General features: G+C 39.5%; 1 protein-coding gene across 4 annotated transcripts in view; it reads right to left on the reverse strand.

Annotated features, from left to right (window-relative positions):
* The window catches only part of trx (trithorax), a 91244-nt gene that overhangs the window by 11614 nt on the left and 61839 nt on the right, over positions 1 to 17791 (reverse strand). For 3 of the 4 annotated variants that reach the window (XM_067778361.1, XM_067778365.1, XM_067778367.1), the window contains exons 6-9: positions 11290 to 17771; positions 4180 to 7769; positions 3888 to 4021; positions 3641 to 3816 (exon numbers count right to left, since the gene is read on the reverse strand). In XM_067778361.1, coding sequence (XP_067634462.1) covers positions 3641 to 3816; positions 3888 to 4021; positions 4180 to 7769; positions 11290 to 17771 — 10382 coding nt within the window. The remainder of the gene's footprint in view (positions 1 to 3640; positions 3817 to 3887; positions 4022 to 4179; positions 7770 to 11289; positions 17772 to 17791) is intronic. The other variant, XM_067778370.1, reaches the window with a different exon arrangement.

Consider the following 17791-nt stretch of genomic DNA (forward strand, 5'->3'; position numbering starts at 1 on the left):
ATGCATGCAAGCTTTTCAACCGAAGTTCGGACGCAGTAATGTTGTGGCGTAGGGTACAAAAAAATTGTAAAAGATTGACTTTAATTTTTAAACTTTTGTCTACAGCGTAGTCGGTAGCTTGAACATTTTGGGTCTATTTCGGGATCTACTATTATTTCGGGTTTTTTCCGAGGATAATTTCGGAAGTATTTAAGGATAGTTTCTGGACTGTTTCGGTTGTTTTTCGTATAACTTCGGAATTATCTTCCCATAATTTCGGCATTGTGATTGGGATTATTTCGGAATATTTTGGGAGCTGTTTTCTGAATAGCTTCGGGTTTATATTGGACTGTCTTCGGATCATGACGGTACAATTGATTGATAATTTCAGGACTATTCCCGAGGTAGGTTCGGAACTATATACATAGGTTCCACTTATGGACTATTTCGGGATTATCTCTGGGTTATTTCGGGATTATTAACGGCCGGCGTGGTGTGGTGGTAACGTGCTACGCCTACCACACCGAAGGTCCTGGGCTCAAGTAACATTAAACAATTTTGAAAAATGTTTATCTAAGCAAAATCACCCCTCAAAAATGGTTTGGCAAACACTTCGAATGTATTTCTGCCATGAAAAGTCAGTGAAAATTCATTTGCCTTGCAGCCGACGTTCGGTATCGGCATAAGTCATGCAGGTTCCGTCCTGCTGATTTGTAGGGAAAATTAAAGAAGAGCACGACAAAAGTTGGAGTAAAAATGTCGTACCAAGTTTTTATTCCGCATTGTTTACATCATAATTTTGCCACTATTTCGAGAAATAATTGTTTACTGAACTGTTCTGCGACTTTTTCAAAGATCATATCGAGGCTACATCGAACTGAATTTTCGTTTAGTTTCTTTGTGCGGCCGGTGAAGCGAGTTTTATAGCTATATATTGTGGTGAATGTTAGCTTCTAGCTAGATGTTAGTAAATAATCAAAACAGAAGAATATTCCACACACATAATCAGCAGCTCGAAGCGAAAAGATTATTTCACATACACATATGGGACCTGGAATCATGAAAGGGGCCTATTGGACGAAAACAAGTTTTCGAGAAAAACACGTTTAAAGTATTTGTTGAGCTTGACTCTGTGTAGCGGATGGCCGTTGTGAACGAATTTTGTTTAAAATTTAAGTAACTTCCCGATAAGCTACAAGCTTGAAACTTGGAATATAGTTCAGAACCCGATGACAATGCAATAAGAAAAAAATCCCCGATAGGTGGCGCATGGTTCGAAATATTTCAAAAAATCATATTTGTGGTCCGAGTTGGCTTTAAATGCCATTTGTGAAAAAACTAAGAAAGATAGAAAACTGCAGTTTGTTCTATTGGAGCGTTAAATTTCTTATAAGAATCACTCAAAAACTGTAAAACGTGAATTTCCCACAATAAGTCCCTTTCATGATTCCAGGTCACATATGTAGTCAGCAGACAAGAGCAGAAGCTGTTACTCACACATACGCACACATATAGCTAAAAGAAAAGCATAAACTACAGATATACATGTATATAGTTAAATCACCAAGTATGAGATACAACTGTTCCAGAAGGCATGTTCGTGGAAAGTCTAAAACCTTTGGAGAAATAAGTGAACGATACTAAATGAGAGTATAAAAGCAGCGCGGTGCAAGCGTCAGTTTGATTTAAACACGCTATTAGTTCTGAAGTGAAATATAATTGTGAAGTACTACTTCCAAAGTAGTCTAAATAAATACCATTTTGCAATACTGAATATTGCACATTCGCGTTTTCAATCTCGTCGTGAACGGTTCGCTGAAATTCCTTAATGCTCAACCATATGAAAAAATGAACTTATAACATGTGGTTGAGTATAAACCCAGACCGCAAGGAATTTCACAGCGTTACGCGTAAGTAAAACGTGTTTCGCGTCAAATAATTAAAAAAATTAATCATTTTCACCAAATAATAAATAAACCACTCACGGGAAGTGTTAAAATATATGTATAAAACCTTCTTTTTATACGCAATTTCAGTTGCAAAAACATACAAGTGCGATCGGACTAATAACCGAAAAAATAAATTCCAAACATTACTATGTTTAAAAAATAAATTTACATAAATGTGTAAAATTAAACATACATATAGCTATCGATTTATGTATATACATGCATATTAGGGCGGGTCGATTTAAAAATCGCTCATTGCTCTGTGAAAATCGTATTCTAGGGATCAAAATAAGAAACTTTGCCGAAGGAACCATACCTCTAAAACGAATTCTGGTGTCCCCCAATTTGGGTCGAACTTTTGGGTAGGGGCAAATTTTGAAAAATCCAACTTTGACCCATTTAGAGTGCTCCAATCGAGTCCAAATGTATGACCGACCCCACTAACTTTGGAGGCCCGACCCACCGATGCCAGTGGCACACCCCCTGGAACCTCCCTGGGGGTTCACCATACAAACATTTCAAATTATTTTATTGCACATTTTTTTGTTTTTACGTAATAATAAAATGTTACGTATACGCAGTGGCGCACCTCTTTTCAGTTGGTATGGATATGTTTGTGCTGATTTTTTCATGTAAAGTACAAAGCCGGCGATTTTTTCAAAGCAATGGGCGATTTTTTTGCCTCCCCACAAATCGACCCGGCCTAATGCATACCATTGTGGGAAATACAATACATAATGTCCCCGAGGACAAACGGAACATATAAAAATTTAATGGAATACATAAATGTACAGTGATGTACATATAATCATATTTCACTTGAACTGGCTACAATATAATACCAATTACGATGTACATCTGTACTAAAATAAAACAACATAAAAACTAAAGGTGTGAGCTAAAAGGATTGGACTATTTAAATAATTATATATACCTAATTTGACCATAATTCTTGGATAAGACAAATTACCGGATAATACATAACGCCACCGAAGATCAACGGAAGAAAAAACGGGACTCCTAGATAAATGTACATACAGTACCTAACACGACAAGGTTTCTTGAATCATACAACCAAAAATGTGAACATTTTGTGTGGTTTTGGAGATTGGAAAAAATATAAACAAATTAAATTGGACAAAAAAAAAAATACCAACTTAAAATTAACAAAACTTGAACTTTTTGTGATTTTGAAGATGTGGAAAAATATTAACAAATTAAATTGGACAAAAAATACTAATTTAAATGAATCTAGAAATAACCTGGCGTGGTGCCATTTAAAAACCTATTTTAATTGAAAATACTATCTGACTAAAATACCAACAATTTTTAAAGAATATTAGTACAATAAAAAAATTAATACCAAATCGCAAGCTGCTACACATGGTTCTGGCCTTATGGTATTACCATTGTGTACTGGTGGAGCCAAAATTTCATACATACTGTGGAAAGTTAATCCAGAAATTAATCATCTTATACATTGGACAATAACCTGGAATTGGGACATTCAACGATAAGAAGGTCCCCCTCCACGCAATCAAATCTCAAAAACAAAAAAAAAGCAAAAACAAAAAATTCTGAATATTGGAGTTACTTGTTCGACAGTTCAGCGATTCAAACGTTAGCATAAGGTGTATAATTATCAGGAATTTCCCAAAATTCGTTACAATATTATAATAAGTATATAGTTTTTCTGTACTCGCTGTACTTACCTCACATGAGTGGTTTATAAAACGTGCCGCATTACCACGCATTGTTGCGTCCACCACTAAATTGTCATCAATCTTAAACATATAGCAGCCAATTCCACGACTATTGTAGTTGCGTTCACGTTTATCAGTTAAAGTTGAACGAATTAATTCGCCGGCATATTCAATAACCATTTCCCCTATTGAAACCAAAATGTGAACATAACAAACGGGTTATAAAAATTAAAATATGAATTTTAACAAAACCCACCTGCTTCAATGTCCTTCGTACAATAGAGACCACGTCCGTGTATGTGTGAACGAAAAACACCAACATAATCTTTATAAGTTTCCTTTAATGTGCGATATTTCATAGCCATAGGTAAATTGCTACCAGTGCCGCGTCTAAATAAAGGAAATTTTGAAAAACAAAAATTAATATTTTGTTTGTTTTTTTGAGGCGCTTGGTTAGAGGAGTTTTGATAATGTTTTATAAGAGACAAAGAGCAAAAAAACGAATTTATACTTATTTCAGTTTTATTTCTTTTAAAATCATAACAAACCTCGGTATCAACTCCGTATCGGATGGCTGCACAAAAACTTGTATTGGTTGCTTACGATGCCTGGACGCCAGCCAGCTAAACATATCATACTCGGAACGTGTATGATATGGTTCACAGCGCACACAATCAAACGGATTCTCTTGTAGCTCTTCTTGATCGGAGTTATAGTCGAGTGCTGTCGCCAGATCACAATTACCGGCAGTACGTGTTGGACTTGCATTAGCGCCATTACTAGCTGTTGTTGTGTTTGAGCTGTTTGTTGCTGCTACAAACACATTTGAACCGGTACGTTTATGATATTTTGGTGTGTACTTGGTGCAGCGCTCAACGCCAGGCAATTGCTCTATTAAATACTTGAGCGCATTTGTCTTCAGTCCCATCATTTGAACACCAGCCATATCGGCGAGTGGACCCTCAGGTAGTGGTGATAAACCATGTGCGCGCCGCGCAACCTGCACTGCCTCAAAAACTTTTTCCCATATGTCAGCTATAGATGTCGATTTATAAGTGAAACCATCCTCACTCTGAATCTCATATAACAAATGCGGGCCGCTGATCTTTTTGGGATCACGTTGTGGGGGAGCTGGTGGCGGTGTTGGTTTACGCGTCGCTACGAATGTTTCTGGAGTACGTGCAGCTTGACTGCCATTGCGTTTTGTTGTTTCATCGCATTGGTGTGGTGGAGTTGTAGTTGTTTGGGTAGTGATCGTATCCAATGACACCTGTTGTGGTAGCTTCGCAGTAAGTTTTTGCTGCAACTCAAAGTTGGTACCGATCACTTCCAATGAGCCATTTGACATTTGTGCGCTCATCTTGACGGCCATTTGCGAAATGTACTCTGAAGCGGCTGCTGCAACTGCGGCATTATCTTCTGTTGTTACGGCTGCTACATAATTTTGCACCAAACCATTCTGATATTTGACTGCGTCCACATTTAACTTACTGCTGGTGTTCGGCAAACCGCTAGCCAAGTAGTCTACATTTTTAAACCCGAGATTAGTAGCTTCCCTTGTGGCAGCTGTAGCCAGTGAATCTCCACATTCTCCAGTCGTAAGGTTATCGAGTATTTTGCAAATTTTTTGCTTTACAGCGGGCTCGTCATTATCAGTCATTTCGCGATCACCATCCCCTGTTTGTATTTTCATGCTGAAGCCATCCTCATCTTCCTCATCGTCATCTTCGTCATCCTCATCTTCGTCATCCATGTCATCCATACATTCGTCATCATGCTCACACATATCAGTGTCGCCTAATGCATCTACGTGAGCATTGAGCGCATAAGCGTTTTCTGGTGTTGGTGTGAGCTCTTTAGGCTTTTCATTCGCTACCAAACAAGTGCCTGTGTAGCGTGGCAAATTATTATGCACCATTTCTTGTAGTTGTTGGCATGTCGTTGACAACGTAGTCTCGGTTTCAATTAGATCTAAATCGCACTTCAGCGTATCTTCTTCTTCATCCTCGTAATGATCGTCTGCTGTTAATGTCTTTACCATGCTTGTTTGGTCTTGTTGATGAGCTTCATGTAGATGCATTTGAAGTACTTGATGCTGTTGTTGTTGCTGCTGTTGCTGCTGTTGCTGTGGTGAATGTAAAATATGTAAAATTTGTTCATCTTTTTTTGCTTCCGGCTCATAGTAGATCTTGTTGGCACCATTGACCGTATTACTACCATCAAAACATTTAGCGGTCATCGGATTTAACACGGACAATTTGGGCATGACGATAGGTGGTTTCACCTGTAATGGTGGTGTCGTTGCTGCTATATGTTCCTGACGTTGTTGCATTGGCAAAACACGATTGGTTGGACGCGAGCTCATTGTTGTTGTCGACGTGCCATTACCACCACTGTTGTTATTGCTATTGTATTGCATCGTTTGTTGCAAAGGATTTACAATATTTGTTGGTACATTAATATTGAATGCTGAATTGGAATACTGTAGACAGCGACTGCTAGTGTTGTTGTTGGCAAGAGGACCATTGCTGTTCGAATTATGTGTTACTGTCAATAAATTATTTGTTTGCTCGTGTTGCGCTTGTGGTGTTGGTGGTGGAAAATTCTCCACTTGCTCTAAGCTCAGACTATTGAATTCGATTTGTTGCGCATGTGGCAAGTGTGGCTGCTCTTCTTGGTGACTACAGTCATAGCTGTGCGTTATATTATTGTTCAACATGCTAGGCGCTGTATCTGCTTGTTCCTCCTCCTCCTGAGCTATGCTAGTTCTATATATATCAGTGGCTACATCAGTATATGTTTCTTGTGGTGGTTCTGTAGCGTTTTCTGTATAGTCTTGAGTTTCGATCACAGAATCTGTTTGTTGGAAATCCAACAATTTATTACCAGTTGGACTGTTTTCTTGCACTGCGGGTATGTTTGTTGCTGACTCTTGTTCTGGTGGTGTTTGTGTTGGCGTTAAACTAATAGTTGCATCCGAAACAAATTGTGATGCTTGCACTTGCGTTTGTGGCAAACAAACTTGTGCGGGTTGCGGTTGTGGCTTAAGCAAAGCCATTTTAGATGTTTGTTGTTGCTGTTGTTGTGCTACCGACGTCTGTTGTGTAAGTTGTTGCTGCTGTGGTTTTGGTTGATGCATTTGTTGTTGCTGTTGTACTTGCGGTGTGCTGGGCTGCTGCTTTGGCACTGTAACCGTTGTTCTCATCACTTTTGGTTTCACTTCAGCCTTGTTGATTGGTCTTATCAGATTTGTTTTGCGTGCTGCTGCTGTAGTCAATGTGGCGGCAGTCGACACTGTAGCTATTGATTTTGTTGTGGTTGCTACCGTAGGTGTGGTTGTTGTTGCTGTGATCGTTGTTGCATACACAGATATGTTTGGCATATCACTTTCACTGGCCCTTTTGTTGATGTTGTAAGCAAGATGTGGTGGTGTTGATTTGGTCACTGGCGTCAAGGTGATTTGTGCATCGGCAACTATGATTGATGTTGCTGTTGGTGTGGTAGCAGCTGTGGTGGCAACATGTTTAATGTTGTGTGACTGGTACTGATGTTGTTGTTGCGTTTTATTGTTGTTGATTGATTTAACTAATGGTTGTTGCGTTTGTTGCATCACCGTGGTCGGTATCACTTTATTCACCACTTGTTGCGGTTGCACTTTCGTCACTGTAGCCACTGGTGTTGCCTTTACTGTGTTACTGCGTTTTACATGTGCCACAGGCGGCACCTTCGCCGTTACAGTTTGCGCATTACTGCTTTGATGTTGCTCCACCATTTGAGCTTGTTGTTGTTGTCGCTGTGATGTGGACTGTGCTTGTTGTGTTGGCGCTTGAAATTGGAAACTCGATGTTTCCACATTTGGTGTAACTGTTGCTGCTGCAACTGAAGTGGATACATTGATGTTGTTGTTGTCACTTGTTTGTAAACAGAAAATTTGCTGCTGTTGATCGTTGTTACTTTGTTGCTCACTAGCGGATGCAGGTTGTGTTTGTTGTAATACTGTGGCTGTATTTAGGAAACTTGGTTGTTGTGAGGTGGCGGTAGGTTGTGGTTGTTGCTGCACAATTGATTGAGTTCCATCTACGTTGTTGAGTACAACATATCCGGTTGGTAGATCAACAATTGGTTCGATTTTACTGGCCTGCAAAAAGTTCAATGATTAGGTTTTTGGAAAGACAGAGAGAGGTCAATCTTTATAAAGACAATTAAGTGTAAACTTCGCGGTCGTTCAAATTCAAACTGTTTTCAATTCAATTCCGTTTATTAAGTCTATGATTACATACATCTTACAGACTAGCAATTCTAAATTAATGTTTACAAAAAAATATATTCCAATATATTAAGATTAAGTATAATATGATTCAACTTTAGTACCAAAACATAATCTCGGGAGTGCGAAGTCTAGGTCAAGAGTAGAGAAAATCTTGTTAAACTCTGCGAGTGCCCTTAAAATAGGGTCATAATTAAAAAAAGTTAGCTCTGATTACTTTGACGTGAAATGGATATTGAGTACGAAGCGTTCTGCACGGAACATTGATCGGCCAACATTGTTTTACATAATTCGTAACCATAGATTGCAAAATCAATTTTTTTTTTCTGAGTGATTTTCCCCTTTTTTCGATGTCAACCTTCAAAACAGTTGGCCCACTCACGTCAACATGATTATCAATTTATGTTTCAAAACTATTTCTGTACGGTGTATAAAATATACCCACATAAGTGGGTAACTTGAAAGGTTACGTGAATAGACCAAGTGTAAGTCGAAATGGATCCACCCTAAAAATTTTTTTTATAAATTGTGTTTAACAAATGAAAAAAATAAAATTTATGCGTAAGCGTGGTCTGCCTTCTTTTCTTATTTGAACTGTATCCATTATTTTCTTTTCTTGCTTATATGTACAAAAGGCAAATCTTCGAAAAAAAATTAAAAGCCAAAAGCTACAAAAAAAAAAAAAAAAAATTGCAAATATGGTAATGCGGCGCATGCCCATGCATTTTCATGCGAGTCAAATTCCGATATTAGTATAGACCTAGCAGGTGTCAGTTTGGTCTTATCTTAAAAGAACTTTCAACCGATAGTGACTTTCGTTGTTAGAGGTTATGGCCGTGCCGCGATCCGATAGACCAAATCTCGGATTCAAAGTGAGCGCATCAAAGTATTTTGGAATATATGTGTCCCATTACCAGATCCGTCTACTTTCTTTTTGAGGTAGTTTTGTGCCGTTCTAGCTTTCTGTATTTATACGTGGTAAGTCGACGTGCGGGATTAAAAGGTGTTTTGAAAAAATAAATATAAGGCGCGTTAACCTCCGAAGATATTTTAAGCCGAGCTTCTCTTCCAATTTGCGTCGTGCTCCTTTTTTAAATTTTTTTAATTGGCGGGACGGGATCTACATATTTTATGCCGACACCGAACGGCATCTGCAAGACAGAGAAGCTTTTCATTGCAGAACAACACTCGGAGTGTTTGTCAAATCACTGCCGAGGGGCGACCCCGCTTAGAATCACTTTCTTCTAAATGAAAAATCTTATTTCTTAAATTTTTGATGTTGCTTTCCCCGGGGCGTGAACCCAGGATCTTCAGTGTGGTAAGCGGAGCACGTTACCACCACACCACGTCGGCCGCCTATCGATTCGAAAAACTTCATAATTGACTTTGGGCCAGGCTGCGGGGTATTGTTCGAATACAATTGTGACGAAATTAACTTTTTTTTTCGGTCTTCCAAGTTGAGGTATTGAATGATGTATATTGGAACGATTTTCCGTCATCCCTTGTCAAATTTGGTTTTGAGACAAACCGGTTTCGGCGTTGTGCCATCATCAGTGTCGATTTTCGTTCTGATCTGTTGTTGTCATTTGTCCTGTATTTATAGTTCGTAGGTATATTTGCAGGTATTGTCAAATTGATGCTTGTGTATATTTAGTTATGTGTATGTGTTGTGTGTTCGTTCAGAACCGAGGGTGGTTTACTAATCGATTTGTGTGGCTGACTGGGGTAGGTAGAAATCTGTGATTTTAATCGTTTGACCTTCTTTGTCGGTTTTTTGTTTTGGTGTGTTAATTGTTTTGTGTTTATTTGTTGTTGTGCGTTTGTCTGTTGTACCTGTGTGATTAAGTTGTTTCCTGTAAACAAGTTTTAAAGGCTCGAATATTGTGTCAGAAATGGTGTTTATCTGTTCGTTTATTATTCTACCGTCGAATGTTTTCTGTTTGTAGATTTCCATGTTTTCGAGTACGTTAAGACGTCGGCCCTTTTCTTGTATGTGAAGAACCCTAACTGTTTTATTGATGTTTGCTGGGGAACATTCATTCTCGACCATGTGATTCGCGAAGTTAGACTCGGGTATAATGTTTGGATTCCGTATTTTTTTGTTGTAATCTCTAATATGTTCTCTGAACCTCGTTCTTATTTGCCGTCCTGTTTGTCCTATGTAACTATGCTGGCATCCGCAGGTAAGCTTGTATACGCCGTGGCTGCTAAACGGATCCTCTGAGTTAATGTTAGTTCTTAGTTTTCGCCCTAGATTGTTCGATGTTTTGAATGCTGTGTTAATGTTGTATTTTTTAAAGAAATTTGCCAATTTATATGTTGCTTTTCCAGTATATGTCATAGTCGTCCAGCTATTATTTTCTTTTTCATTATTTCTTTTTGGTTCTCCATTTGTCCTTCTGAGCTTATCTACTAGTGCTTTTTTATATCCGTTGTTTGCAGCGATATTATATATGACCTCAAGTTCTCTCTTATATGCCTCTCGTGTAAGAGAGGTATTGAACTTGAACTAGGTTTCTGAATTCGAAAGTAAAGATTCTGAATTTGCATCGAAATTTCGTAATTTAATTTAATTTAATTAGAACTTGACATTCTGACCTCTAATGCTGTTTACTGAATATAATCTGATAAAATTGTAGTTCTATTCATTAAATTAGAAAAATTTGTGTGTGTTTTGATGTGATCTATAAAAGCAATTATTTCTGACACTGGCAGCACTAACGATTCGATGTTTGACGCTCCTGATAGGCTGGATGACAAACTTGGAAGCAAATTTTTTAGCTGTATCTTAAGGGTCCGTAAATAAACATCCGTGGATATGTTTCGAAGCAACAAGCTCAACAAATATAACCTGTTAAAATTTACGGAACGGTATCCTATAAGCGCAATCAATACCAGCGTAACTTTTTTGGATGCGTATGATGAGCTAAGCTTATTAACGCTCGATTTTCGATGTGTTTACATACTTTGATTCAGAATGTTCTGCTCACATTGCAACCGGGGTTTGGGCATCAAAATGTGTTTCCATACACACCCTAATACAACATAACATCAGTATTTTGATAAGCTGTTTGGGGGATTTAAACTCAGTCATACGTCGAGATGGGATTACCGCCGAATTCAATTACAACTGTGGGCCTGTTACAATCGGTAGCAAAATACCCTGACAACTTTTGATAATGATTGACAAAACCCCTATGAAATATCCCCTTTTCTCATGTGAACTTTAAAATTTATCTGCGCTACATACACAAATTGTCGTAACAAATAATGCTTTAATCGGACGGGAAAAACTTGAAAGTTTACATGAGAAAGCGGCCCTTGGAACTATAAGGCCTCTACTTCCTTTGGCTCAAAACTGTTTACAACTAATTCATATTAATCTACGCACCTGGAATACCTGTGTAGTAGTCGCTGAAAAGCTAGCATTCTGGCTCAGCACACCCTGCATAGCGGTCGACACAAATTGCTGCGATGACATAACAGTATTCTGCACAATTGTCTCTAATCCATAATACATCGGCTGCGTAGATAGTATAACTTGTGGTGCACCACCATTTGCAGCTGCAATCATTTCCAAACCCGTTGCACCACCACTAATTATTACCTGTTGCTGTTGTTGTGGATCTGATGTAGTCGCTATAACATTACCACCTAATTGTAACGTTTGAGGATTAATAAGTGTACCGATCACTTGTGGTTGTGGTGGCGCTGGTGTTGCTGTCGCTATATTCAATGGAGTTGCTGAAAGCATTTGTAAACCGTTTGGTGTTTGTGTTGTAGTAAGCACCAAATTGCCACTAGCGTCAGTTTGCAAAAAAGCACCCTGTAAAAATTGATTTGCCGGTGCGGGTGCAGCTGTTGCTGTTATAAATGGCGATGTCTGCGCTTGTGGCTTGAATTCATTCGCTGTGGGTATAGTCATATATTGCACCTGTGGCGTTTGGTTTCCATCAGTTGTTACAAATGAAATTATATTTTGCGGCATTGAGGTATTGGGTGCATTCAATTGTTGCATAACAATCGGTTGCTGTTGACCATTAGACGTTTGAAACAGCAATTGTGGTTGTTGTGTTGTAGCCGCAGTCAATCCAGCTGCTTGCATTTGTTGCAACAAATTTTGATTGAGCAATTGTGTGGTGGCATTGTTTCCAGTATTGAGCACAGTAATAGGCGTGGCGGTTGCTGTTGCCTGCATTGAAGGCTGTGACACAGTCACTGTCGTTGTATTCATTTTCGATTGAATTGGTTTTACAGCAGCGCTGCTCGCTTTAATTTTATTCTTTGCAGCCGCATTTGCTTGCTGTGCAGCTTTTGTGGCAACAGTTTTTATTGGCTTTGTTGTTGTTATTGGTAGCATTATTTTCTTATCGTTATTTGTGGCATGCAAAGTTTGAAAAGCATTAAGGCCTTGTATTATTTGTTGATTAGACACTGGTTGAGTTGTAACGCTAGACGACGGTAGCTGTATGATCTGCTGTGTACCATCAGGTGATGTAGAAACAGCAATCAATTGTGGTTGTTGTTGTGCTGCCTGTACAGTAGTGGTGCCATATCCTGTAGTGGGTGCAAGTGTGTAGGTACCACTTAAGTTTGCTGTCAAACCTTGTAGCGAGTTTAAAAATTGCACCTCGTCATTATTCGAAGTGGTGGGATTTGCTTGTGAAATGAAAAACCCACCACCAAGCGATTGTGGTGTTTGCAAACCTTGCAACTGAATATTCTGCAAGCCGGGAATATTTTGTAGACTCTGTATATTTTGCAGGCCCTGAACGCTTTGGAAACCATTCGACATATTCGCAATCGGTATACCATTTATATTTGCCTGCAAGCTACCCAATGGTATAGCTTGTGAAAAGGCTTGCAAGAAAGGTAAACTGTTAGCGTTGCTAGTGAGTGTCGCACTACGCTGGGCCTGACCCAACTTACTCAAATCAATATTTGTACTATCTAAGCCATTTGTTGTCGCTGCTGAGGAGCGTGATGCTGCATCGGAATCAGATTCGCTGTTCGAAAGTGGTTCACAGGTAGGTATATGACGCTGGAACGATTCATAGTTGCGGTAAGTGCAGTTACAACGCTCGCATTTTACAGTGCCGGTAAATTGTGCATCGCTTGTAATGATCCGATATTCAGTGATTGAATCATCAACACCATCTACTTGCATAAGTTTGATTTTCGATTCATCCTTTTCATTGCTTGTATGAGGTTCAATATAACGTTTGGCAGCGCTCCAAGTAAATGTTTTTGTGCGTTGCGCTGTTGTGCTTTCAGACTCACTTGATATTGACTGACGACGTGATATGGTCGTCATTGTGCCGTTGTTGTTGTCTTTCTTTGTGCGATGTTGACTCAAACTTTGTAATACGCTCTCGGTCATACGTATTTCTGGCATACCTTTGCACAGTTTACGTTTTTTCATTGCCGCTGCTGCCACAACTGTGCTTGCATTCTCAAATTTTGTCCAAGTTTTCTTCAGCATCTCGGCTTTAGTGCGTTGCAATTCCGTGGTAGTCATAGCGCGTTTCAGTTGTGTTGAGTTGGCACGTGTGCATGCAAGTAGTGCATCTTCAATGTGATTTAAGGAAATATTGGCATTTGATGATGAGCATGAATTGCTCAGTTCTAATTGTTTACTCAGCGACGAGTTCGCTGTATCATCATCGGATACTTGTACACTGCAATTACTAGTGTTAGCCGTAGCATTTGTTGAAACCAGCCCTGCTCCTGTAACTGATGATGGGGCTCCAATACCATCTTTAGATTGTTCACTTAAATACATTTCAGTCGTCTTGCCTTCACTATTACCACCTCCACCCATCTCTTCATAGATCATGAATTTGGGAAATATATCCAACATTGATATGCCATCTAGCAATTCATGGGGTAAATCTTCGAATATGGCTTCCTTTATCTCTGGGGGTAACAGATCAGCATTCGTTTGGGGTTCTTCTTCTGTATTCTCATCTGGTGCCGAACAGGAGTTTTGGCTGTTCATTAAATATTCGGGTAAAAGTTTAGTAAGCGTAGAATTACGTAGCTCCACAGCATCGTAATCCACAAATTCTCCACGTGCTAAGCTGCTATGCCAACAAGCTATTTGTGCGAGACCCAATTGTACTAATGAAACATTTGGATTGCTATGATCCACAGTAAAGTTACGTCCGGAATCAAGTGCTGTTAATGTTGAATAACTGTTCTGTATGGTTGTGCGTACTGTATATTCGACAACTTTCCATGGTTCCTTGAAGGACCAATATAGACGTGAACAAAGAAAATTGATGGGTATTATAGCTTCGTAGGTGTCCGAGAAGCGTGGAAAAACTGTACCCAATTGTTTCACTTCAAGTGATCCAATATGAAATTGTACTTTGCTTGGTTCTAACAGCTTCTTACGTTTACGATCTAATTCCACATAGACAGGGCGTGCAACTTCGAAATTTGTTTCAATTGCTAGCGTTGTATTATTTCTCAAGGCATGGCGCGCATGCTCTGGACAATAAACTGATTTATCGGTGAGAAAGGCACAGGTAATATTACGTGCGCATGAGTAATGATAGTGTTCACCACATGATTTTACATTGCAACCAACTGTGGCACCACGTCCACCGCAAACTGTGCATTTTATCATGCGTCCACGCGCAATAGCACTGTGAACATTTTGCAGTGAACCGTCAATTTCTTCAAAAACTTCAGCCGACCACATTGCACAATTTGTGTGTACCCAGCAATCATGCCCACAATACAACAAACGCGATTCCTCATTATAAAGACCTTCACCGGATTTACGACAAAATAAGCATGTACGCAAATCATCACGCGGTTTTAGCGAGTAAAGCACTTCTTCGATATCCTCCGGTAAATCGATGACAGAGCGATTTTGTTCTTCCTCTATAAAGTCCTCATGACCATCCAATGAATTACCCATGGAATAGGAGCAAGACTCGTACATATCCTCTTCGAGCGCATCTGTGCAAGCTTTCGTTTCATTTTGGAACCAAGGAAATTGTTCACTTAATATTTCATTGTAGGCAATCACCAATTCATCACAGTTTACACTCTGTATTACATTGATCATATCATAGTTGAACTCAGCAAGTGAAACATAATCATTATTATTGATTTTCTTTTTAATATCCATTAAACTGAAATTACACGATTGACTACTGCTTATACTGTAACCACTATATGAGTTTGTTTTCATCATACAACTACATTTTTCAGTCGATTTTTCTCTGAATTCATATACATCGGCATTACTGCTTTGAGATTCACCATCACTGCCTAGTGCTAAAGGATCCGTCTCGCCGTTGAAGCCTAAATTTTTCGGTTGTGCACGGCTGTTTACCTGTGCTGTACTGTTGCCACAAGCGCAGCGCACTTTTTTACGTGGACTGAGTTTAAGTAAAGTACATGCTTGACGCGATTTGCTTAGCAACTTGAGCACACTCATGAGGCTACTCTTAAATTCTTCCATCACCGCCGCTCGCCATTCAGCCGCTTTCATTTTGCAGTCTTCATTACGGCGCGCACATTTTTTGCATATAAACTCTATTGATTCTGGCAATGTACTTAGTAAATTATACTGTTCATCGGATAGACCTTCACATTTTGAGTGTACCCAGTGATTGCAGTTGCCGCACTCCATCATTTTCAAGTCGAAGTCATTATCGTCATAGCATCTTTGACAAATCGGACAATAGTTGCCGCGTTTGCGTAGCTTGAAACAGGGGGTGCACATTGGTAAATTGCCAACAAACTTCGACACTTTTGTTGTAGAACACGATTTGCATTTGAGGCAATTTACACATATGAGCGGACGATCTGCACCTAGTAATCGCTTGCTGGTGCCTAAACATGTTGAATGATAATTCTTCTGACACTTTTGGCATTTCACTTTCGAGCCCGATGACATATTGCAGGTATAACAAACGGTACAGCGTGGACAAAGCCAATTTAAACGATTTGTAATTTGATTAAATTGTTCGGGTGTTGGCGCTGCTGTGCTATGACCAATTGTTGAGATATCCATGAAACTAAACATGGTTTCGTCTAAGGAGGAATGCTTTAAGTTATACTCATCCATAACACAATACTGATGATATGGCTCACAGCAACATGAACAAAAAATAAGTGGCTCTAGACCAGCTGAGCCGCAGAGAAAACAAAGTGCACGCTGTGCCACTGTTTCTGTGACAATCAAACCGAAGCCGCTTTGACATACTTCAGCTGGATCGTAATTCTCCCAAAAATCAATTGAGATCAGTGTTTTCACTTTTTGTGGTTCTTTGCGACGTAATATTTGTTGCTGTTGATATGCTGTATTGGCATCACTACTTATTTGCCGTATAGATTTCTTGCCAAATGTCGTTGCATAGGAAGATTTTGATGTGGTACGATGCATTTGTAAATTAATATTACTGGCATTGGAATTACGTGTTACTGCCTTTGAAGGTTGTAAAGGTAGCGAATCTTTCTCAACAGCGTTACCTGGAATTACACTATCTTCCTTCTTTTCAGTCAAAGCAGTATCCCCAACAATTTTAGCAGACTTAGGTGCAGGCGGTTCTGTGCTCTCATCAGTAGTTGACGTAATATATTCAGTGTCTGTTGCTTCTGCTTTAGTTGTTACAAGTGTAGCTGCCAGCTCTGGTGCGTGTCGAGTCTCGTTTATTTTATCAGGCGTTTGCGTAGTATCTAATTCTTTTGTTGTGAGTTTAGTTGCTTGTGTATCATCTAGAGCAGGTCCACCATCATTACTAATTTCAATCACAATCTCTTCGGCGTTTGTTATTTCTGTGACTGCGGAACACTCTTCATCATCTACATCCTCTGCTATAGTAAGCGTACCTTCCTTATCATCGTCATCTGCAGCAAACGTTGCCAAAGGCTGCCCTAGTACAATCGATGCACTTCGGCATACATGTTTCACGCGCGGTCCTTTCAGATCGATACGTTGTCGTTTATGTGTATCGTTTGAGTTGGCTGGCGTGGTTGATACTGCATTATTGGTTGTGGTCGTTGGCGACAGCATATTATTTGACAAACGTGGTGAGAGCTGCGGAGATTTTATGTAGACACTATCTATTGATGATGCGCTATTTGTATCTGTGCCATCACTTTTTGCTGATGTTGCTGGCGATAGAGACATTGCTTTAGCGGATCTTGTTTGCATCTCGGAAGTCTCAATTTTGGTGTTGACAATTAGAGCTTTACTTGAAAGTTCAGTAGTTGTTGCAGTTTTAGATTTACCATTTGTAGCAGTCTTTGGGTTGCTTGCCTCACGTTGACGCTCTTTTTCTCGTTCACGTGTTGTGCGTTCCTTTTCCTTATCTTGCTTTTCCCTGCGTCTACTCTTTGCTACGCGTTGTGAGCCGGTATCAACAAGGCCGGGTTGCTCCGTTACCTTATCTTGTTGTTGTGGCAAAACCACAGGTGCCTCGACAGGACTTTTTAGGAAAAGTGGTTTTTCCAGTATTGGCGGTCGCAGTATACTCGAGCTACCAAATGTTGTGTTGTTTTCAGCAAGCGGATTACTTTTTAGATTCAATTTTAAATTTTCATTTACAGCATCCAATGCTGATTTCCACTTAAAGCCACCGCTGCCAAAGAATCCTGTAGGCGAGTGATTAGGCAAGTCTGCTTCCTTGCGCACCACCAGATCAATTTCCTCATCGAAATTTTGTTCACGTTTCGCTTCAACTTGTTTGAGTATTGAATGTGGCAAGGCGGCTGTCAGGCGTAGTTTATCACCAGGTGATAGCTGAAGCGTTTGCAAACATTTCTTCAACCAACAAGATGTACAACGTTCTTTATAGACTTTTTTGAAATTTTTGATATGGATTTTCGTATGCGGCTGTATGATGCAGTTGCCTGGAATAAGAACAATAATA

The sequence above is a fragment of the Eurosta solidaginis genome, chromosome 1, assembly GCF_040869045.1.
Source record: "Eurosta solidaginis isolate ZX-2024a chromosome 1, ASM4086904v1, whole genome shotgun sequence".
In the NCBI taxonomy this organism is placed as follows: domain Eukaryota; kingdom Metazoa; phylum Arthropoda; class Insecta; order Diptera; family Tephritidae; genus Eurosta; species Eurosta solidaginis.